The 24,819-nt window shown below is 35.8% G+C and overlaps 1 protein-coding gene across 3 annotated transcripts in view; it reads left to right on the top strand.

The window, feature by feature from the left end:
• Positions 1-24,819, top strand: part of LOC114047027 (target of rapamycin complex 2 subunit MAPKAP1) — a 328,986-nt gene that overhangs the window by 50,381 nt on the left and 253,786 nt on the right. For all 3 annotated transcript variants that reach the window (XM_027867684.1, XM_027867685.1, XM_027867683.1), the window contains one exon: positions 3,402-3,491. In XM_027867684.1, the coding sequence (XP_027723485.1) occupies positions 3,402-3,491 (90 nt within the window). The remainder of the gene's footprint in view (positions 1-3,401; positions 3,492-24,819) is intronic.

Raw genomic sequence — 24,819 nt, 5'->3', positions numbered from 1 at the left:
TGGTAGTGCAAGTAGTTTTATTTAGATAAGGAAACTAGGATGTAGTAGTGTGGTTAAGTGACTTGCCCATGGGCACACAACTAGGATGGCTAACTCCAATTGTAGTGATTTTTCCATTATGTAATTTCCCTCTGATAGTCCTCAAAGATTCCTGTTCATTGTCTTTTCCCCCCTTCCCCTTAAACAGTCATTGCCACTCTGAATGTCTTTTGTAAGATGTTGGCTTCATCAAACTCAAGCCATTGAGTTAGCAAGAATCTAAAATTTTCGAAGAACTAAGTAATAATCACAGACATACAAATGATGCAGAAAATCAGTGAGTCAAACAGGTAATTTGCCATTTTTACTGATGAGAATGGAGTTTATTAGTCTGAGTTGGTCAGGAGTTGCTCTGTACATCTCTGCCCACCCTCCAAGGTGACATTTTGCTACCTGTAGCTGTTGCTTTCTTAGCATCTTAAAAGACTACACATTCTTCCAGAACAGCTGGCTCTGTGATGCTGGTCTTAGCTCTTTGGTAGAATTATTCTAAACAACATATCCTGCCTCTTCCATGTGTCCCTGAAACACATTCTCCCTTCCTCCGCTCCTTCCCCAAGCCATTCAGGAGAGAAGAAATTTACCCTAGTTCAGTTAGCTTTAAGGTATTTTTTTCTTTTACTCCATCAAAAAAATTATGACCCCATATTATAGGTTATCATGTGTAATGTTCATCATTAGTTCATATTAATGTTTATAAGGAGAAATAATTTTGTTACACTGATATTCTTTATACTTAGATATGACTAGTTCCCAGATGATAAAAATAATTGATTACTATATTTGTTACTTTTTTAAGTTAAAATTTTTAAAAAATTTTATTTCATTAAATATTTCCCAATTACATGTACAAATTTTTTAAAACTTTGGAGATGGAAAGGACCCTATAGATCATCTAGTTCAACCCCCTCATTTTATATATGAAGGAAGTTGGCAATTATTGGCAGCATTAGGTTTTTTTTTTTTTTGAAACGTTAAATTTCAAGTTCTTTTCTTCCCTCCTGCACCTTCCCTACTTCTTGAGAAAACAAGCAGTATAATATCAAAACATATTTCCATATTAACCATGTTGCAAAAGAAAACACAAAAAGCCAAGAAAACAAAAAAAGTGTACTTCAGTCTGCCCTCAGAGTTCATCAGTTCTCTCTCTGGAGGTAGATAGCGTTTTTCATCATGGGTTCTTTGGAATTGTTTTGGGTCATTATCTTGATAGAGGAGCTAAATCTTTCACATTTAATCCTTGTTACAAGATTGCTGATACTGGGAACAGTGGACTTGTTATTTATACCTTCTTGTTGTTATTTATACCTGTCAGGGCTTAGGCTCCTCTTGTTTATGAGAAACCAGGGTGATTTTCTTATATCACAGTGAATCAGTGGAGGAAGGCTTTAGTGGAGGAGGACTAATGGAGCAGTGGTTTTAGTAGAAAGATAATATGGACTGGGTATCACAACTCCAGCTTATAACACTGTTTTAATCTGTGGTAATAGAGAGTGTTCTATTATGGTTTAGAACTTTAAGGCCTGGCTTCATGTCCAAGTTCTTCTGTATTACTTGTACCAGATATGGGAGCCTCAATTAACTTCCCTTATGTATAAAATGAGGAGGTTGAGCTAGATGATCCATAAGGTCCTTTCCATCTCCAGATCCTGTGATCCTATATCATATAAACAGATTGACATCTTATGAAATCTGCTAAGTTAATTTTGCCATCACTATGGAAAAAATTAATAGCATTTATCAGTATTGAAAGAAATTTTTACTGAAATAAGTTATATGAAGCTTTAAATATAATTGAGAACCATTGATTTCAAGTTCTTCATGTTAAATTGACTTCCATGCAAGTCACTGGAGTCCTGTTGTCTGATAAGATGGGATAGATTTATGTGGGAGGATATAGTTAAGAAAGGCAGCTAGGTGGCACAGTGAATAGAATGCTAGGCATGGAGGCAAGGAAGACCTGTGTTTAAATTTGGCCTAGCTGTGTGACCCTAGACAAGTCACTTAACCCTGTTTGCCTTAGTTTCTTCATCTGTAAAATGAGCTGGAGAAGGAAATGACAAACCACTCCAGTGTCTTTACCAAGACAACCCCAAATGGGGTTATGAAGAGTCAGATACAATGGAAACAACTGAACAACAACAAAATAGAGTTCAGAGCTTTGCAGTTTTATTTTTTTGTATACTTTACACTTAATGATTTCAACTGAATATGTTTTTCTTTAATAAAATTTGGTTGATTACATTGACATCATCAAAATGATTTTGCCACAATAGTTTAGACTAGTAAAAATGGTTTTGCTGTTTTCCTGTACTCTCCTAAAAAAAAGAGAATTATTTTTGCCAAATCTAGAAGTGGTTGAAGATTTGTTTTTTTGATTTGAAATACACCAGGACTTTGAAGTCACATCTGCTATTAACAGAGAAGAGTTTTAAAAGTGCTAATATTGGTTAGTGCTTTTTTTCTTAGTCCATTCAGAGGCAATAAAAGTTAATAAAATGTGTAGTTAGAACATAGTAATTGTGTTATAAATGGTGTTTTTGTGAATTACGGCTTCTTGGATTTTGAAGACTTGTTGGTTGGTTGTACTATTATTTTCTAATGTTTTGTTTTGGGGATTTTAGATGCTTCTGCCATTGGAAATATATTAGTAAATGGAAGCTGTGTTACCTTAATGATTTTATGAATTTGCTTTTTAATTGTGGAAGTGTTGTCTTAGTATTTTGGACATTGAGTCAAAATATGGTAAAGAGAAATTGTTCTTTCTAAGATTTGACTAATGTTACAAAGATACAAATCATTTATTTTACTACCTATAAACTGTTTCAGCCCACTGAAGAAAAGCTATGCTAATTTATATAGCTTTGACATTTTATAATTTTCATGATTTTTAGATAAAGGATTTTATATTTAAAACTTTAATAGTCTAGTCTGAGTTCATTTATCTTTAATTTTTGAAACGGGTAGAGTAATTCATAACAGTAATTTTATTCTGTAATGTAATATTCACTTCAGTTCATTTGTGCATTAAAATTCCTTTAAGACCGTTATTAATGATTTATATAATGAAATGTCATATTAATCACAGAAGTTTTCACATTTTATTATTCTCTTCCATGTTAATACTATCTTTATGATCTCTATTAATGTTTTATATCCTCTAATTTCAATTATAAATCAAGAACATTTTCATGTTTTTGTTGGTATTTGCCTTTCAGGGGTACCACCTTTAAAATTTTATGACTTTTTCCCCCTACATATGCAGTATAAAACATCTTTATTCATATAAAGGTAGTTAATTATGTCTTTGTTTATAGTAAACTTTCCTTGACAAACTTATAGTTATAATATTTCTCTTCAAGCTCAAAGATTAGAGCGACTTCGAAAAGAGAGACAAAACCAGATAAAATGCAAGAATGTACCATGGAAAGAAAGAAATGCTTCTCATTCAGGTAAACACAGAATGTTCATTTGCTGTTTTTGTTGCTTTTACTTGTAGCACATTTCTTCATATAGGATTGTGATAAATAAAGCTGAGTAAATTATTTTCAAGCTTCATCAATAGATAGACAACTCGATGGATCTGGGTTTTTCTTGCTTCTTTGTTCTCTAAAACTGCATTTTTATTTTATGGTGACTGCTTCAGATGATCACTAGATCGGGATATTCTAGAGTGGTTTTTATGCTTCAGGAAGGGGTTCAACTTGATCATTGGTCCTTACTGTTTTTCTTGTGTCATGGATCATTTTGGCAGTTTAATAAGACCTATGGACTCCTCAGATTAATGTTTTAAATCCATAAAATACAAAGGAGACAAATGATATTGAATGTAGTTCTCAAAATAATTTTTTTTAAAACAAGTTCATAGAATCCCAAGTTAAGAATTCTTGAAATAGATGAGGCCTCTTCCAGTTCTAATACTGTATATTTGATTCTGTGTTCAAAAGACTCCTATAGATCCAGCATTCTATGTTCTCAGGTCCATTATTTATTAACATTAGGTAATTCTGTGATTTTCTTTGATTGCATGGTTCTTTGCTCTACTGGATCTCTTGGCTTGCTGTATTCAGGAAATACTTTGCTTAGTGCAGTCTTTTCTGACTGTTTCTTTTTAGTCTTTTTTGCAGTCCTTCGTTATTTTCCTACACTAATCACTGATCATAGTAAACAAAATACTTTCGTCTTTGAGCATAGAATCAGACATAATTGTCTTTTCATATTGTGTGTGTATATAGCCATATGTATGACATGGCTATGTAAAAGTGTGCTAGTGTATATTCAAAATTCTTGTCACAGGTGGTCATGTCATTTACCAAGAAGGGGAGATTAATAAATATAAGAAATTCAGTCAAATTGTCTTATCATTTAAAAACATGTATATTTTAAAAAGATATTAAATGTTTAACTTGCCAGCATTTGAATTATAGGATTTTAGAGCTAGAAGAACATTAGATTATATAATTTTAGAACTTAAAATGTCAGAGCTAGAAGGAAGGACCATAATAACCACATTTTAGAGTGTCTTAAGGTTTATAAAGAGTTTTCCTTTATCTTCATTTTACAGATGTAGAAACTGAGATGCAGAGATTTGTAGACTTAAGAACATGTTGGGTGGAGAGCCGTGGCCTTCTAGGTCCTTGGATGCGGCCTTTTGACTGAGTCATAATTTTACAGAACAAATCCTTTTATTAAGGGGATTTGTTCTGTGAAGTTTGGATTCAAAGGGCTACACTTGAGGAACTAGAAGGCCACAGCTTCCTCATCCCTGATATTAGAACATAGGCTATTGACTGCTAAAACTGGAAAAAACATCAAATGTTAAAAACAGATAGAATTTTAGAACTGAAAGGGACCACAGGTCTTCTCTAGTCCTATCCTTTCAATTTTATGGATGGGAGAAACTGAGGCTTAGAGAAGTCATATCACTTCCTTTGTATTATATAGTTCATAACAGAGCTGAGACCAAAATACAGGTTTCTTAACTCCTAATCCTGGCATTGACAATCTAACATTTTAAAAATTAGTTATACTTGTCAGCTAGCTAAACTTTGAAACTTAGTTAAGTGAATGGTGAAGGCTATTTCTCAGTGACAGTTATATTTGAAGATGTTATTAAGTTAAAAATCCCCATTTGTTCTTTATCCCATCCCATTATTTCACGTCTAGAAATTTTCCCAAATCATTCAGTCAGAATGACTATTACTTTTTTATAGAACTTTTAAAAATTCTATAGAAATAAAGTGTTTTAAAATCCCTGAGTGCTAGGCCTTTGATTTTGCTTCCTGTTAAAGATCTTTTGAGTATTTTATGTCTATTTAAAAAGCTCTCTGTCATTTATCTTGCTTATTTAAGAATATTTATATGTCTTAATGAGGTTTCTAGTCAATCTTCTCATTGCCTAGGAATACGGAGTTATTTCAAATTCCTGTATTTTCAAAAAAATATTTTTTGTTATTCTGATGTGATAAACGCCAACAGTCATTCATGTTTTCATATATAAACAAGAGTAGAAAAAATTCCATGTGAGACTGCATATTTCAACTCTGTCCAACTAGTTTTCTTTTTAAAAAGTATATAATTTTGTTGTGTTAGTTTCAAAGCTGTGCTTGTCCATTTTCCTCTGAATCTTCCTTTTGTTCTCTTTTATGTGTTTTTAAAAATGCTTCAGTGATGCTCTTTCCTTTTTTTTTTTTAACATCTTTATTATTAACCTTCTCTGTCCCACATAATCCCTCCTCCCTCTTAAAACCACATGTTTCTCGTTCTGCACCTTTTATTTATCACCTGCTTTCCTAGATATGGCAAGCATGCTTCATCATCAGCACTCTGGATTTGTAATTGGTCCCTGCGTTGTCAGTTTTCAAGTCTTTCAAAGCTAATTTTCCTTAATATGGTATAATCATTTAAAAAATTTGTCTATTTCTGCTTACTTCACTCTGCCTCGATATGTACAAATCTTCCCATGTTTCTCGAAACCTGTTACTTTTATCATTTCTAAGAGCTCAGTCATGTTCCATTCCATTCCACTTATATACCATGATTTGGTCAGTCATTCCCTAATTGATGGGCAACCCTTTAGTTTCCATTTCTTTGCTGCAACAAAAAGTGCTGCTCTGAAATTTTTTTGTGCTTGTGGGTCCTTCCAGCTCTTTTTTTTATGTCTTGAGATATGTGCCTGGTAGTGGTGTTGCTGGGTTGAAGAATATGCCCAATTTAATGACTGTGTAGAGTTCCAGATTATATGCCATGATTTTCAGATCACTGAACAGCAATAGTTCATTAATGTTCTTGGCCTCCCAAATATCCTACATTGTCATTTTGCTTTTTTGTCGTCTTTGCCAATCTGATGAATGTAAGGTGGAACATCAGAGTTGTTTTAATGGGCATTTTTCTTATTATTAGTGATTTGGAACATTTTTGTATTATTATTGTTTTATTACTTGCTTTTCCTTTTTTGAGGACTACATGTTAATGTCTTTTGACCACATGTGTATTGAGGAATGGCTCTTGTTATGTGTAGTTTTATCACCTCCCAATGTATTGTGGATGTATATCTTGGATATGAGACCCTTACTAGAAACTTGCTGTAAAGTTTTTTTCATAGTTAACTGTTTCTCTTTTAATTTTAAGTACATTAACTTTATATGTGCAGACCTTTTTAGTTTTATGTAATAAAAGCTGTTCATTTTAGCTCCTGTGATTGTCTCTATTCTTATTTTGAACAAGAGCTTTGCCTCTGTCAGAAGTTATTAAAAGTATCTCCTGCACTGCTACTCTTACTTGTTTATAATGTCACCTTTTATGTCTTGGTATCTATCCATTTGGAGCTTATTGTGGTGCATGATATGATAGGTTGTTTTGAATGTAATTTCTGCCAGTCTGATATCCTATTTTCTTAAAAGTTTTTATTGAATAGTGAGTGCTTAACCCGGTAGTTGGGGCTTTTTGGCCCTATCAAACATTGTACTATGTCTATTTGCTTCTGGATCTTGTGTACCTAATATATTCCCACTGATCAACTTGTCTGTTTTTTCACTAGTGCCAAATAGTTTTGATGATCACTCCTTTGTAGTATGTTTTGAGAAGTGGAACTGTTAGGTCTCCTTCCTTACCCCTTTTAAAAATTATTTTCCTTAAGATTCTTGACCTTTTGTGTCTCCAGATGAATTTTATTATTTTTTTCTAGTTTGATTGGTATGGCACTGAAATAAAAAATGATTTAGATAATATTGCCATTTTAATTAGATTGTCATAGCCCAACCATGCGACAATTAATTTCTTTCTAATTTTTTAAGTCTGTCTATTTCTGTAAAGTGCTTTATAATTGTAGCCATGTAATTCTTGTCTGTGTCTTTGAAGGTAGACTCCCAAATAGTACAATCTGTAGTTATTTTGAATATAATTCTCCTATGTCATCTTGCTATGTGTTAGTGGTACTATAAAGAAAAGCTGATGGTAGATGCGGATTAATTTTATATCCTGCAACTTTGTTGATGCTGTTGTTTCAATTCATTTTTAAAATTTGCCTCTAGGATTCTCTATAGACTTTCATAATTATCTATAAAAGTCATAATTTTGCTTTGTGTTTGTTCCATTTATTTCTCTTGTCTTACTGTTATATCAAGCATTTCTAAAATTATATCAAATACTAGTGGTAATAATGGACATGATTGTTTTAACCCTGCTCTTTTTAGTTTAGATAGTTTAGTTAGATGTGATTTATGTTATTATAGAAAGACCCACTTACTCCTTTGTTTTTAAATACTTTTAATATTAAGGGTATTTTGTTTATTCAGTAGCTTTTTCTGCATTTATTAGTATAATAATATGATTTCTAACATTTTAAATTATTCAGATGATCAATTATTTTTGTTTTTCTAATATTCAACCCTGCTTTCCTAGTATAAATCCAACCTGCTCCTAATGTGTAATCATTTTTAGTATTTTGCTTCTTATTGCCAATATTTAGTATGTTTGCCTTATCAATATTTTATTAAATATATTTGTGTTGCTATTTAGTGGTGTCTGTTTATAGTTTTCTCTCTGTTTTTTGTTTTTTCTGGTTTAGGTTTCAAGACCACATTTGTATCATAGCAGGAATTTTGTAGACTTCCTTCCTTTTTTGTGAACAATTCATGTAAGATTGGAGTTAATTGTTCTTTGAACATTTGGTATAATTCACTAGTGAAATCTTCTCATCCTAAGATTTTCTTCTTTAAGAACTGATTTATGGTTGTTGAATTTCTTTTTGCTTATCTGTGCTCACATGGGCTTACTTTGACTCCTATCTGACTTTTTCTGTTACCCAGGGTTGTATAAGAGAGCTTCCTATTTTTTCCCTTTGTATTTCAGATCAGTATTTGATCTGTTCCCTTTTGATGTTTCTGTTGGAATTCTTAATTTCTTTCTTTTTTTTTCCCCATAGGCAGTTGGGGTTAAATGACTTGCCCAGGGTCACACAGCTAGTAAGTGTCAAGTGTTTGGTCTGAGGCCAGATTTGAACTCAGGTCCTCCTGACTTCAGGGCTGGTGCTGTATCCACTGCGCCACCTAGCTGCCCCCCAAGTTTTTTTTAATTTCTTTTTTTCTTTTTTTTTTTTGTTGTTGGAATTCTTGCTTGATTTCTGTGCAGCCTTTTATGCTACAATCTTCAGAAGAAATCCCCATATTATGTATGTCATTTCTGATTTATAAGTTATTTCTAAACTAGCCATTTGCTTATAATTGGATCACTAAAGTTATCTTGTAATTTTTCTAAGTTCAATTATTTTTTAGTATTTGGACTTCTTTTTTTCAGGCATCTACATCATCATTTCTTCCAATACATCAAGATTGAATAAATACAAATACTTCTTTGGGGTTTTAGACATTCTGTGTTCCAAGTTAACGTTGTGTGGGCAGGGCCAAGGTGGCAGATTGAATTAAACATTTCTGCTGAGCTCTCCAAAACCTCTAAAGAACTTTTTAAACATGAGTCAAATCAAATTCTGAGCAGGGTAACCAAAAAAAAAAGTCAGAGTCACTCATTTTTCTAGCCCAGTACAGCTTAGGAGGACAAAAAGAGGTCTGTGGATGCTAGGGTGGAAGTTCGCCAGAAGTGAGGTGTGGCAGAAGTGGCAGTGACTGGGAGTGTGGAGGCAGTGGTAGCAGCAGCAGTAGTGGTGGCACTAGGAATGCTCAGTGCCTGAGATGATAAGAGAACTCTCAATATCTGATCAGGAAAATATTAATAGCGTTGGGTGCCAGTCTGGACATAATTTGACAGCTCCTTTGCCCGTTACCCAGTTGTGGGTTGAAGTTCAGGGTAGAGAACAGCAGAAGATTTGCTGTTGTGAGGGAGCAGAGGCCCTGTCTAAGTAAGGACCAGAGCACAGACCAGGAGGATAGTGACTAGAACTCTCTCTTGATCATATCATGTTGGAAGCACCAAAAAGCTACAGGATCTCAGATCTAGCCATAGAAACTCAGGCTGGCCATCTCTCCCAGAGTTGACTAGAGCCCAACTCAAACATAAAATCCAAAGTCAAGAAAGAAGCTGGAAAAATGAGCAAGTAACAAAAAAAAGAACTTGAAAGCTTTTGTGGTGACAGGAAGCTGAAGACCCAAACTCAGAAGACAATGACTTGAAAACATCTATAAGCAGAGTTTCAAATAAAAATGCATTTTGGACACAAACCCAACAACTCATAGAAGAGCTAAAGAAAAAGATTTTTTTTAAAAAGAGCAAAAATGATTAAAAAGTCAGATAAAGAGGTAAAGGAAAAATTGGGAAAAGAAATAAATACAATGTAAGAAAATTATAAAAAGAGAATGAATAGTTTGGTAAAAGGTACAAAACCTCACTTGAGAAAATAACTCTTTAAAAATTAGAATTGGTCAAATGGAAGCTAATGATCCAATGATACATCAAGAAACAATAAAACAAAGTCAAAATACTGGAAAAAAGTAGAAGAAAATATGAAATATCTCATTGGAAAAACAACTGACCTAGAAAATAGATTGAGAGATCTATTTTTAATTAAAATTAGATTGAGAGATCTAGTTTAAGAATTATTGGGCTAGGGGCAGCTAGATGGCGCAGTGGATAGAGCACCGGCCCTGAAGTCAGAAGGACCTGAGTTCAAATCCAGACTCAGACCAAACACTTGATACTTACTAGCTGTGTGATCCTGGGCAAGTCACTTAACCCCAACTGCCTAAAAAAAAAAAAAAAAAGAATCTAGCCAAGTGCTCCTTTGGGGCAGCTAGGTGGCGCAGTAAACAGAGCTCTGGCCTTGGAGTCAGGATGATCTGAGTTCAGATCCAGCCTCAGACACTTAACAAGCTGTGTGACCCTGGGCAAGTCACTTAACCCCAATTACCTCACCAAAAAAAAAAAAAGCAGGCAAACAAACAAACAAAAAGAATTATTGGGCTGCCTTAAAGTCATGATTAAGAAAAAGAGCCCAGACATCATATATTAAGAAACTACAAAGGAAAATTGCCCTGATAGCATAGAACCAGAGAGCAAAGTGGAAACTGAAAGAATCCATCTATCACTTCCTCAAGGAGATACTGAAATGAAACCTCCTGGGAACATTATAACCAAATTCTAGAGCTTCTAGGTCAAGGGAAAAAAATTGCAAGCGGTCAGAAAGAAACCATTCAAATACTCTGGAGCCACAAGATTTAGCAGCTGCCACGATAAAGGAGTAAAGGACTTGCAATGTGGTACTCTAGAAGGCAAAGGAGCTAGGATTACAACTAAGAATAATAGCTTCAGCAAAGCTAAGTACAATCTTAAAACAAGAAAAAAGATATTTAATGAAATAGGGGACTTTCAAGCATTCCTGATGAAAAGACCACAGCTAAATAGAAAATTTGACTTTCAAACACACGGCTTAAGAGAAGCTTAAGGGGGCAGCTAGGTGGCACAGTGGATAGAGCACCTGCCTTGGAGTCAAGAGGATCTGAGTTCAAATGTGGCCTCAGACTAAACACTTGACACTTAATGGTGTGACACTGGGCAAGTTACTTAACCCCAATTGCCTCGCACAAAAAAAGAAAGAGAGAGAAGCATAAGAAGGTAAACATATGAGAGAAATCATAAAAGTCTAAAAAAGGTTTGTATGGAAAGATAATACATGTAACTCCTAAAAATCTTACTATTATTAGAGTAGTTAGAAGGATTCTACATAGACAGAGGGCATGGGTGCTTACTCTCTTGTGTTTGGGATGATCTCAGAAATGAATGGAGGGGTGAGAAGGAGGAATGCCTTATGAGAATGGGGAAGAGAGAGGAAGAATGGGGAAATTATCTTGCATAAAAAGGCATGTAAGGAAGAGTTTTTCCAAGTTACCTTGTGTGTCTCACCTCTTTCCCTTGACCAGATACTTTCTTTTCCCATGTGAAAACTGAGATTGTTTTATCTTTTGAGCACCTTTTGTTACATCCTCTTCAATTTTATATCTTCTGTATATGTATGTGTATGAATAAAAATATTATATATAATGTGTTTTATATGCACACACACATAAAATAAGAGAATCAGTGTTCTCTCTGCAACTGTGCTAATCCCATATATAATTGAAGGAAATAGTTTTCCTAGTTTGTTTTGCCACGTCTATTAATAAAGCTAAGTATTTCTTGCTTTCTTTACAGAATTTCCTGTAAGCCCTGGTTTTAATGCTTTATCTATTTTAGCCACAAATTTTATTACTATGTGTTGCTGGAATGTGACTAATGACTGTCTGAATATCCCTGCATTCATTTAGAATGCTATGTTCATTGCTTTTCCATCGTTCTGTCCAACTCTTGCTTTGTCGGTCTGTCTAACTGTGAAACTTATCCTTGTATTTTTTGTATATGCTGTGTATAACTACCCTCACTACCTTTGAGACTGCTATTTACATGTGTGGCATTTTCCAGAAGCCTGGCCATAGATTATGGAAGTAGTGTAGTATAGGGGAAAAAATACTGAATATTAATTTTTCATTAGGCCTGTCTTCTCCCCCAGCTCTCCTCCTTAATTGTTTTTAAATGTTTCCTTTAGTAAATTGCAGTTTGGTTTGAAATATAGTCCTTAATGCTATATGGGCATCTAAAAGCAAACTAGAAAGTAAAGAGTGATGACTGTGTCTATTCAGTGAAAGTACAGATAGAGTTCTCTAGACGATGTATTACTGTTATGTCTGCATAATAGATTTTTAGTAATGTCAAATATGTTCTGATTGATGATTGTAGATATACTTATCTATACACTGATAAAACATGATTAGAACCATCACGGTTTTATGGGAAAGAATATTGGACTTGGCATCAGAAGATCTATATTTGGGTCCTCTTTACTAGGAATTGTCTGTTGACTATCTCCCATACCTGGAGTGCTCTGCCTCCTGGCTTCCTTCAGGTCCCAGCTAAAATCTACAGGAAGCCTTTGTCAACCTTCTTAATTTTAGTGCCTTTGCTTTGTTAATTATTTTCTATTTATCCTATATATATATAGCTTGTTTGTACATATTTATTTAGTTGTTATCTTCCCCATTAGATTGTGAAGTCCTTGGGGGCAGGTACTGGTTTTTGCTTTTCTCTGTATTCCCAGTCCTTAACACAATGCCTGGCACATATTAGACCTTTAATAAATGCTTATTGCCTGAATGACTGGACCAGTAAGAGTAATAATGTGTAATGAAGTAAGAAAGATAATCTAGGGCCAAGTTGTGAATGACTTTAAAAGATAAACAGAGGAATTTATATCTGGTTCTAGAGGCAGGAGGGAACTACTGTAGTTTGTTGATTTGGGAAATGACATGCTTATATCTGTGCTTAAGGGAGATCACTTTAGGAGGACTGTGTAAGATGAATTGTAGTGGAGGGAACTTGGAAGCAGGGAAACAAATTAGGAGGCCATGGTAATAGTTTGGGTGAGAGGTGATAGCCTGAACTAAGGGAGTTGTTTTATGAGTAGAGAGAAGATGTTGGATGGGAAACATTGAACATTTAAATGGCAAGATTTCAGAACAGATTGAGGAAACAAGGAACAGTTAGACAGGAAGAGAATAATGTTATGAAAATCCAGTAAAGAAAATATCTTGCGTCAAATGTAGCAGACTGAGAAGAGACAATCTAATGTGGCAACTAGGAGGTCATCAGTAACTTTAGAGAGAACAATTTCAGTTGAGTTGTCTGAAGGTAGTTTGCAAAAGATTAATGAGTGAGTGAAATGTGGAAGTAGAGGCAGTGAGTGTAGACAAATTTTTCAAAATTTGGCTGAAAAAGGAAAAAGAGATGCAGGATGATAGCTTAAGGGATAGGAAGGTCTAGTGAATTTTTAAGGATGGGCAAGACTTGAGCATGTTTGAGGGGACTTTGGAAGGAACCAGTAGGTAGGGAAAAATTGAAGATTAGAGAGAATGGGGGTTTTCTACTGGAGAAAATGGCATCAAAGGCACATATGGAAGAGTTGGTTTTGGCAAGAAAATGGGATTTTGGGGTGAGAGAAGTAAGAGATGTCATGATCAGTAGTCTTAGTTGTTTCACTAAAATAAGAGGTTAGGTCCTCAGGTGAGTGGGTGGGATGAGGAGGAAGTGTGAGAGACTTGAGAAAAGAAAAGGTTGGGAACATTTTTCTAATAGGGAGGAGAATAGAGAATCAGAGAAGGATAAACTGATTGCCTTGTGGTAATAAGGGCTCAGTTGAGATTGGATAAAATAAATCTATAGTCTACCCAGTCATCAGTTCATGCTATTCATGTCTCCCTCCCCATCAAAATCCTGGTTACTGTTGTTTACAGACCGTTAGAGGTCACTTCTCTTCCTTCCTCGTTCAGTTTGGTATCCAGCTCACAATTTTCCCTTCCTCCCCAACTCCTGTCCTCACACTAGGAGATTTAGCATACATTTTGAGTCTCCTTGAAACTCCTTAGCCACTCAGTTTTTCACCCTACTCACTTCCCATGAGCTACTCATCCATCCCACTTCAGACACAGTTATGGTTATACTCTTGATCTTGCCATCCCCATAAATTCATCATCTCCACAGTCAAAAATTCTAAAATCTCATTGTAAGATCATAACCTGTTGGCTTTTTTTCACCTCACCTTTTGCCTTTCCTTACAAAATCCTACTCGTCATCTGCACCATGACTTCCAATCTCTTGACCACTTAGTTCTCTCCCAGGCCATCTCCCCTACACTTGCCTTTCTCTGTCCACTTTTCCCTGTTGATGACCTGTTGACGAACCAGTCCGATTCTATGGTGTCCTCTTCTCTTGAATCCTTAGCCCCTTTATCATAGCAGCCATTGTGTCCAGCTAAGCCTCAGCCCAGGATCACCCTCAACATTTATTGCCTTAATGCCTGCACATGTGCTACTGAACGAAGGTGGAGAAAATCACAATGACTGGGTCCACTACAAATTTATATAACGCAACCTCAGTTGGGCCTTCAGTACTGGTAGGCAAATCCTGCTATACTTCCCTGATCAACTCATTATTCCACTCTCCACAGTGGCTTTCTTCCAAACCTTTTCATCCTCCTTAAACTTCTCATGGTTCCTCTTTCCCCCATTCTCTCAGCTGAAAAATCTTGCCTCACATTTTACAGGAAAAATTAAGGTCATTCACCATAAACTCCCTCTTCTCTTCCTCAGCTCTTATCACTTTATCATGTGAGACAGGGGTGATGGAGGAGAAAGTTGACAGGTAGCAACTGAATATATGCTCTCAGGACACTTACTTTTATTGGATACAACAGTGTACATACAATTAAGTAAATACAAAACAAATAGAAGGCAGATAAGGAGGAGTGCACACTGGAAAATGATGAGATCAGGAAAGGCTTCACAAAACAAGGGCTTCTACGAGGGAGTAATGAGAAGGCATTGCAGATAGGGGAGATGCCCAGTGCAAAGGCATGGAGTCAGGACAAGGAATGTCCTTTGTGAAAAACTGTAAGATGGCAGATTTGGTTAGGTTGCAGAGTATGGGAAGATTGGAAAACATAATAGTTTGGAAAAGTAGGTTAGGGCCAGTTTAAAAGAGCTTTAATAGCTAAAGTGGGGCTTAAATTTGAGCCTGAAGGCAGTAGGGAGCCATTGGAGTGTATTGAATTAAGGAAGTGATATGGGTTAGACCTCTGCTTTAGCAGCTGTGGGGTAAATGAATTGGAGAGGGGGGAAACATATGAGCCAAGGAGACCAATTAGGAGGCCATTGCAGTTGTTAAGTCAAGAGGTGATGAGGGCCTGAACAAAGGTGGTAGCCATGCCATTATATTTACTTTATGACAAAACTCTATGTGATATTATATCCTTTGTATTTTTTTAAAAAATTAAGCTGTTCAGCAAACAAGCTTTTCCCTCCAACTTGAAAAAAGAAAAAAACAACACCCTTGCAACAAATACACACAATCAAAGCAAAACAAATTTCCGTATTGGCCATGGCCAAAACTGTGTCTCATTCTGCTTATTTAGGCCATCATCTGTCTGTTACAAGTTTGGGATTATCCTTCCTCTTTAGTCCTCTGGAAGCATGGTTGATTATTGTATTGATCATGTGTGGAGAAACTTTCAACTTTGTTCATTTTTACAGTGTTTGTTAGAATATAAATTGTTCTCCTGGTTCTGCTCACTTTACTTCCCATCAGTTCATACAGATCTTTCAAGTTTTTTTTAAACTGTACCTTTTATCATGTCTTATAGTGCAGTAATGTTGCATTGCTTTTATATAATGTAATTTATTTAGCCATTCTCCAATTGATGATAACCCAGTTAGTTTCTAGTTCTTTTTAGCTATTGTATCTTCACATACACCTTAGAAAGGTTTCATCTTTTTGGTACTAGCCAGAGCTTTTCAAAGCTTTTTCATAAGAACTTATTTAATGCATTTCTTGCTTTATGTATAAACTTGTGCAAAAGTTGTATTTTTAAAAGTGTACTATATTAGTACAAAAAGGAACTTAAGAGACCATCTGATTCTGTCTCCTCAGTTTACAGCCAATAAAAGGAAGTGACTTGCCCAAGGTCACATCGTTAGTAGTAAGTAGTTTCGCCTCTTGAACCCAGGTCATTTGATTCCCACTCCAGTTCTTCACCATATTTTAAAATAATTTAAAAAAGAAACAATGGATATAATCATATCACATAGATACAGTTTTGTCATAAAGTAGTGTAATGAAATGGCTGCCACCTTTGTTCATTTCACCATATATATTTGTTTTTGTAAAATCCTGTCATTTATTATCTTGGTCAGTTTTCCATCTCTTTCCTTCCCTAGTAGCATTATTGACTTAACTATCAACTTCTAATCTTACTCCCTTTACTTTCCCTGTGTAAAATTCATAATTTAAAGCTTAAATATTAGGAAAGAAGATGTCATATAGAATTAGACTTTTAGCATGAAATAAGCCCAATTGGTGGTACATATCATGTGTCAAAGTTGGAGATAGGTAAGTAGTTTTAGTTTTAGTTTTCCTTCTTTCTTTTTTAGAAAATTTAAGAACTTTCTTTTTTAGTCAAACAACCTTAAAAAGAAAATCTCATGATTACTCTTATCACAAAAGAAATCCTTGACCCTAGTTATATACTATTGTACAAGTCACAGCCCCTTTCTTGGCTTCAGTTTCCTCTTCTGTAAAATGAGAAAGGTTGACTTATTGATATCTGGGGTTCTTTCAGTTCTCCAGTTTCATGATTGCACATCGTTTCATTTTGTTAAATTCAGGTGAGCTTCAAAATATCAATTCTGCTACTTAATATCTTTGTGACCTTGGGCAGGTCACTTCAACTCTGCAGAATGTAAGGGGTCATAGAATGCTAGAATTGGAATATATAAGCAACATTAAGGTGAGCTCTTAATTTGTGCTTCCTGCCATTCTTGAAAAGTATTTTCCCATTTTACTCTTGAGCAGTTTTTGATAATTAGAAGTAATTTACATAATAGACAGCTGTTAAGGGATATGTTTATCATAAGAGGGAGAAAATTAGCATATTGTTTCCAAAAATTAAGAGACTTTTGGTAATGGTTTTATCCTATTGTTGACTTATTTCCTGTGTTGTGTCCTAATTTATTTAAAAAAATTTTTTTTATCATGCACTTGACAAACACCAACACATAATGACAATTTCCATATGCAAAGAGCAGAAAACATAATTTCATATAAAATCACAGATCTCCACTGCACCCAACTTTTTAAAAACAAGAATATAATAAATTCAGCATGTTAGTTTCAAAGCTGTCTTGTTTGTCTCTGTTTATGAATTTTCTGTGTATTCTTTAAATGTTCCTTTGACACTTTTTTGTGTCACTCTCACTAACCACCACCACAGCCTTCCCATCCTCCTGCAAAAAAAAAAAAAAAATGCCTTCTTATGCTCTAATGCAGGGCTTCTTAAACTTTTTCCACTCCTGACCCCTTCAGTGCTTCTTAAACTGTGGGTCACCATATGGGGTCATGAACACAGTTTAAGAAGTATTGCTGGTCTAATGTTACATATAAGTATGTTCAAATAAAACAAATTCACATGTTCATGTCATAAAATGTAGTTGCATTCTAGTTTCAGATTTTGGTAAACATTATGACTACAGGTTTTCATCAAAATTGATGTCTTATTCAACAAAGATTTTTAACTGGATGATCTCTGATGTTCCTTTAACATCATGTGTATTAAGGCCCATTTCAATTATACAATTCTGTATTCTAGATTCCTATATTTTATGGTCATAGATTAATAAGGTCATAGATTTAGACATAGAAGGGACTTTAGACAGCATTTGGTTCAACACAACAATTTCACAGAGGGTGAAGATTGAAGCCAGAGAGATTAAATGACTTGACCATTGTCATACATGTTGTTAGTGGTAAGCCTTAAATTTGAACATATATCCTTTGACTCAGTGTGTTTATTAAATGCTTACTAAGTACTGGGCACTATGCTAAGTGTTGGAGATACAAAGAAATATAAAAACAATCCCTGCTCTAAAGAAGCTTACATTCTGATGGAGGAGAAAGCATGTATATAACTAGGCACATTTTTATTTGTACATACACATACATATATGTATGTACCCGCATGTATATGCACATAGGTATGTATGCACACATACTTATATGTGAATATAAGTAAATTATGTGGAAAGCACTAATAGCTGGGTTACAGGTGAGAATAGCTTCTTGCTGAAGGTGGAACTTAAGTCAGTCTTGGAGAAAGGTGAGGTAACCAAGGCTTCATGGAGGTGAGGGGGCAGAGTATTTCAGCCATGGGGAATAGCCATCACAAAGGCACAGAAATGGAGTGTAGTGTTCCAGGAACTGCAAGCAGGTAAGTGTAGTTAGAAAGTGGGTTATTTTCCTTTTTCTTTATTTATTAGTATTTTATTTTTCCCTAGTTACATGGGTTCTTAACATTTGTTTTTAAAACTTTGAGTTCCAAATTCTCTCCCTTCATCCACACCCCCCCCCACTGAGAAGGCAAGCAGTTCGATATAGGTTCTGCATACATAGTTATGTAAAACATTTCCATAATAGTCCTGTTGTGAAAGAAAACATAGACCCCCCCCCCCCAGGAAAAACCTCAAGAGAAATAAAGAAAGTAAAAAAGTATGCTTCAATCTGTATTCAGACAACATCAGTCTTTCTCTGGGAATGGATAACATTTTTCATTATAAGTCCTTCAGAGTTGTCTTGGATCATTGTATTGCTGAGAAGAGCTAAGTCATTCACAGTTGATCATCTTGCAATGTTGCTGTTACTTTGTAAACAGTGCATTTCACTTTGCCATCAGCTTATGTAAGTCTTTCTAGGTTTTTCGGAGAGCATCCTGCTCATCATTTCTTATAGCACAGTAGGATTCCATCATAATCACATACCACAATTTGTTTAACCATTCCCCAATTGATGAGCATCCCCTCAATTTCCAATTCTTTGTCCCCAGAAAAGAGCTGCTATAAATATTTTTGTATGTATAGGTCCTTTTCCCTTTTTGTTTTTTATCTCTTTTGGGATACAGACCTAATAGTAGTATTGCTAGGTTAATGTTAATTGTTAGATTATGCATGGTTTATTGACCTTTGGGCATAATTCCAGATTGCTCTACAGAATGGTTGAATCAGTTCACAGCTCAACCAACAATGCATTAATATCTAATTTTTCCTATTTGTCATTTCCCCAATCTAACAGGTATGAGATAGTACTTCAGAATTGTCTTAATTTGCATTTCTCCAATCAATAGTGAGTTAAAGTATTATTTCTTATGACTAGAGATGACTTTGATTCCTTCATCTGAAAACTGTTCATATCTTTTGATTATCAATTGGGGAATGGCTCTTATTTTTACAAATTTGACTCAGTTCTCTATGTGTTTGAGAAATGATGAAGCCTTTATCAGAGAAACTTGCTTCAGAATTTTTTTTTCCACAGTTACTATTACTAAATGTATTTCCCTCCATACTGTTTTCCCTCCTGTTTATTCTGTTCTATCTCTCCTTCACCCTGTCCATCCTTAAAACTGTTTTGCTTCTGACCGTTCCCTCCCCCAATCTTCCTTCCCTTCTGTCATGCTCCACCCCCTTTCTTTTATCCACTTCCCCTCCTACTTTTCTTTAGGGTAAGATAGATTTCTGTACCCAATTGAGTATGTATGTTATTCCCTCTTGGAGCCAGTTCTGATGAAATTAAGGTTCATTCACTCCCCCTCACCTCCCCCTCTTCCTCTCTACTGTAAAAGCTTTTTCTTGCCTCTTTTACGTGAGATAATTTACCCCCTTCTACGTCTCCCTTTCCCTTTTTCCTAGTACATTCCTCTTTCACCCCTTAATTTTATTTTTTTAGATATCATCCCTTCATATTCAATTCACAGCTGTGCCCTCTGTCTATATACAGTCCTTCTGTCTGCCCTAATAATGAGAAAGTTCTTCAGAATTACACATATCATCTTCCCACATAGGAAGGTAAACAGTTTAACCTTATTAAGCCCCTTATAATTTTCCTTTCCTATTTACCTTTTTATGCTTCTCTTGAATCTTGAATTTGAAAGTCAGATTTTCTATTTAGCTCTTGTCTTTTCATCCAGAATGCTTAAAAGTCCTTTATTTTATTGACTATCCATTTTCCCCTCTGATGAATTATACTCAGTTTTGCCCTGAGTAGGTGATTCTTGGTTATAATCCTAGATCCTTTGCCCTCTGGAATATCATATCCCAAGCCCTCAGAACCTTTAATGTAGAAGCTGCTAAATCTTGTGTTAACTGACAGTGGCTCCATGATACTTGAATTGTTTCTTTCTGGATGATTAAATTAGACTATAATATTCCTGGGAGTTTTCATTTTGGGATCTCTTTCAGGAGGTAGGTTCTTTCAATTTCTGTTTTACCCTCCGGTTCTAGAATATCAGGACAGTTTTCCTTCATAATTTCTTTAAAGAGGATGTTTAGGCCCTTTTTTTGATCATGACTTTCAGGTAGTCCAATACTTTTGAAATTATCTCTCCTATATCTGTTTTCCAATTCAGTTGTTTTTCCAGTGAGATATTTCACGTTGTCTTCTATTTTTTCATTCTTTTAGTTTTGTTTTATTGTTTCTTGATTTCTCATAAAGTCATTAGCTTCCATTTGCTCCATTCTAATTTTCAAAGAATTGTTTCTTCAGTGAATTTTTGTGCCTCTTTTTCTGTCTGGCCAATTCTGCTTTTTAAGACATTCTTCTCCTCATTTGCTTTTTGCACCACTTTTTACCATTTTTTTCCTTTTTTTTATTAATTTATTTTGATTCATCAATAATCACTTCCATATGCTTTTGAGTTTAAAATTTTTCTACCCCTTCCTCCCCACTACCCTCCCTAAGATGGTGCACAATCTGATAGAGGCTATACATTTACATTCATATTAAACATATTTTCATATTAGTGATGTTGTAAGTAAAAATTAAAATCAATAGGAGGAATCATCAGAAAGAGGAAACAAAACTCAACAGAAGAGAAAAAAATAGCAATTCAACTTCCATAGTTCTTTCTTTGGATGTGGATAGCATTTTCCATCACAAGGCCTCTGGAGATGTCTTAGATCCTTGTGTTGCCAGGAAGGGTTAAGTTTATCAATATTAGTCATCACACAACGTGGCTGTTATTGTGTACAACGTTCTCTTGGTTCTGCTCACTTCACTCTTTACCATTTTTTAAAGGTGTTATTTTCTTCAGTATTTTTTGTACCTCCTTTACTAAGCTATTGACTTGTTTTTCATAATTTTCTTGCATCGCTCTCATTTCTCTTCTAAATTTTTCCTCTACCTCTCTTACTTGGTTTTCAAAATCCTTTTTGAGCTCTTCTGTGACCTGAGACCAATTCATATTTTTCTTGAAGGCTTTGGATGTAGGAGCTTGGACTTTGTTATCTGATTCAGAGTGTGTGTTTTGATCTTCCTTGTCACCATAGTAACTTTGTGTGGTCATAATTTTTTCCGTTGTTTGTTCATTTTCCTAGCCTATTGCTTGACTTTTAACTCTTTGTTGAAGTAGGGCTCTGCTTCTAGGGTAGAAGGCACAGCATCCCAAGCTTCAGGGTTTTTGTGCAGCTCTTTTCAGAGATACTTCTAGGGACCTGTGGTATGATCTAAGGAGAGATGTGTTTACTACTCTTCTGGCCTGGTCTTTGAATGACCACAAGCACTCTTTTCTGCCCTGAAATTATGAGGAGGGTCCTGGTTCCACTGTGGCCATAAGCTGTGTTATGCTAATGCTCTTCCTTGCTCTGGGACTGCCAATGGGCAAAGCAGCAGAGTCCTGCCTTAGTGCTAGCAAAGAAGACCTCTGTAATGTCCTTCTGACCAGTTAGTTATTCGACCCTCTTACCATCTGTGGGCTGAGAGCTCCAGAAGCAGCAGCTGCATCTGATGATTCAGTGTCTCCCAAGGCCTGCTCCTGGTTTGCTGGGGCTGGGTCTGTGCAGGTGCAGCCTTCCCTGGACTGTGCTGCACTCTCACCCAAGTGTGCCACTGTTGCCCTGAAGCCTGCTCCTGGTTTGCTGGGGCCCTGGCTGCACTGGCGCAGCCTGCACTAGATTGCGCTCCTCTCTCACCCTGGTGTAATAGACTTTTTTTTGCCAACCTTCTAAATTGGCTTGGGTTGGAAAATTGTTTCACTCTGGCTTTTTGTGGGTTTTGCCACTTTAGAATTTGTTTAGAGTAATTTTTAAAAGGTATTTGGAGGGTTTTGGGAGAGAGTTCAAGTGAGTCCCTGCCTTTTCTCCCGAGAGTTGGGTTTTTGAAGGGGAATAAAGTGTACAATGATTGGAAAGCTTGGAATGGGCCAGGTTATGAAGATCTTTAAATACTTTTATATTTGATCTTGGAGATAATCAGGATCGTGGTCAGATATATGATTTAGAAAAGTTACCTTGGCAGCTGAATGGAGGGGAGAAAGACTTGGAACCAGTTAGAAGATCATTGCAATAATCCAGGCAACATTCCTTTCAGTGCTGATATTCCTTGAGAAGGCCATGTACAATCAATGCTTCTACTTCTTTTCCTCAGTCTGCATTCAGACCTCATCATTTAACTAAAACAGTGCTTTACAAAGTTGTCAGCAATTTTTTAATTGCCAAATATTGTGGCCTTTACTCAGTCCTTTTTGTTCCTGACTTCTCTGCAACCTTTAACACTGTCGATGACCCTCTTATGCTTGCTACTCCCTTCTCTCTAGGTTTTTGTGACATTGCTCTCTCCTGGTTCTCTTTCACTTCTCTTACCACCCTTTTCAGTATCCTTTGCTGGATTTTCATCCAGTTTGCATCTGCTAAGCGTGTGTGCCTCAGTCCTATTCTCTCCAATATGTTGTTTTACTTGGTGTTCTTATCAGTTCCCATGGATTCGATTGTCATCTTCGTGCTAATGAATCTCAGATCTCTGGCCATCCCTAACCTATCTCCTGACCTCTACTCTCACATCTCCAACTGCTTCTTGTACATCTGAAACTGAATGTCCTAAAGATATTTTAAATTCAACATGTCTAAAACTGAACTTGTTATCTTTCCTTTTTCCCCACCAAATCTGCTTTTCTTCCTAACTTCTGTATTACGGTCATACATCCCACCACCCTCCCAGTCACCCAGCCTAGCAGCTTAGGTTTCAGATATCATCCTTGACTCCTCACTCTCTCTCATCCTACTTCCTGTATCAAATCACATGTCAAGTCCTATTATTTCTACTTTCAAAACATCTCTTGTATATGCACCATTCTCCCTTCTGATACTGAAGCATCTGTGGTGCAGGCCTTCATCACCTTACTCCTGGACATAGCTTCTGATTGGTCTGCCTAAGGTCATTCCCCATTCCTGTCTCTTCTCCACCCAGCCATTAGATTGCTTTTCCTAAACTCAGGTCTGACCATTTCACCTTCTTACTTGGTAAACTCAAGGGGTTACCAGTTATCTTCAGGATCACATATTGTATCTTCTGTTTAGATTTTAAAGCCTTTCATAAACCTTCTTTTTCCATACCTTTTCAGTCTTCTTATACCTTACTCCCTCCACCTGCTCTTTGATCCAGTGACAATGACCTTTCTGTTTCTCGAAGAAAACAAACCATCTCTCAGTCCTGTGCATTTTCATTGATTGTCTTCCATGCCTGAAATTTTCTCCTTCCTCATCTCCATTTCCTCGTTTTTTTTTTACTTCCTTTAGGTCCCAGCTAAAATCTCACCTTTTGCAAGAAGTCTTTCTTAAAATCCCTTATGTTAGTACCTTTCTTCTAAGTTTGTCTACCAATTTATTCTGTCTACATCTTCTTTCTCCATAGTTGTTTGCGTCTTGTCCTCATTAACTCTGTGAGAGTAGGGACTGTTTTTTCCCTTTATTGGTATCCCCAGTGCTTCTCTCACAGATCCTGCACATACTGGTGCTTAATACGTGTTTGTTGACTTGACTTAAAATGTTAAATTGGGACCCTTGCCTTTTTTTTTTTTAAAGGCAGTTGGGGTTACATGACTTGCCCAGAGTCACACAGCTAGTAAGTGTCAAGTGTTTGGTCTGAGGCCGGATTTGAACTCAGGTCCTCCTGACTTCAGGGCCAGTGCTTTATCTACTGTGCCACCTAGCTGCCCCCTGATGCTTGTTTTTTTAAAAGCCTTTTATCAGCCTTTTCTATGGATTATTGGGAGTGATTTTTACAGGTTGCTGTAATAAATCATAAGGTGGACTTTTTCAGCCAAATATGCCAGAATTTGTATATCCAAATTAATGTTAGCCTTCAGAATAGTTGACCTTGGTAATTTATACAATTGTTATTGTTTACAAAGCGCAAAATAAAATAATTCTATTTCTTAGCAAATTCATGAATAATGGTTTTGTTCATAGTTCTGTTATGGAAGATAATTATCTGTTTCCTTATGTAAGACCCAGATTTTCTTAAGGGTCATCACTATATCTGAATGTGGTCTTAAATTAGATGCCTGCTATCAAGTATAAAATTTGTTTTGTCTTAGAAACTAAAGTTCTTATAATAAAGACAGGAAAGCTAACTTAAAACTGATTTTTTTTTTACTTCAAATCAAGTGCTGTTTCTACCACATGAAGCTGCCTCTCATTCTCTTTCTGGTTAATTTCTTCCTTCCGTCTAGTCAACTGTTCAATGTAGGTATCGTCTATAGCTCAGAATGTTCTCATCTGTCTTTTAGTGTCTGAACTTCAATGCTTGGTTTCACAATGGCCTCATTTTACGTTTTTATCAGTGACTCAGAAGAAGACATAGGATTGTAAAGTTACAAAAATATGTCAATGACATGAAGCTGGAAATGATTTCTGATACCATGAATAACAG

The sequence above is a fragment of the Vombatus ursinus genome, unplaced genomic scaffold, assembly GCF_900497805.2.
Source record: "Vombatus ursinus unplaced genomic scaffold, bare-nosed wombat genome assembly UNPS02014786.1, whole genome shotgun sequence".
Classification (NCBI taxonomy): Eukaryota; Metazoa; Chordata; class Mammalia; order Diprotodontia; family Vombatidae; genus Vombatus; species Vombatus ursinus.
The sequence above is the reverse complement of the archived record's forward strand: the minus strand, read 5'-3'. Positions and strand labels throughout refer to the sequence as shown.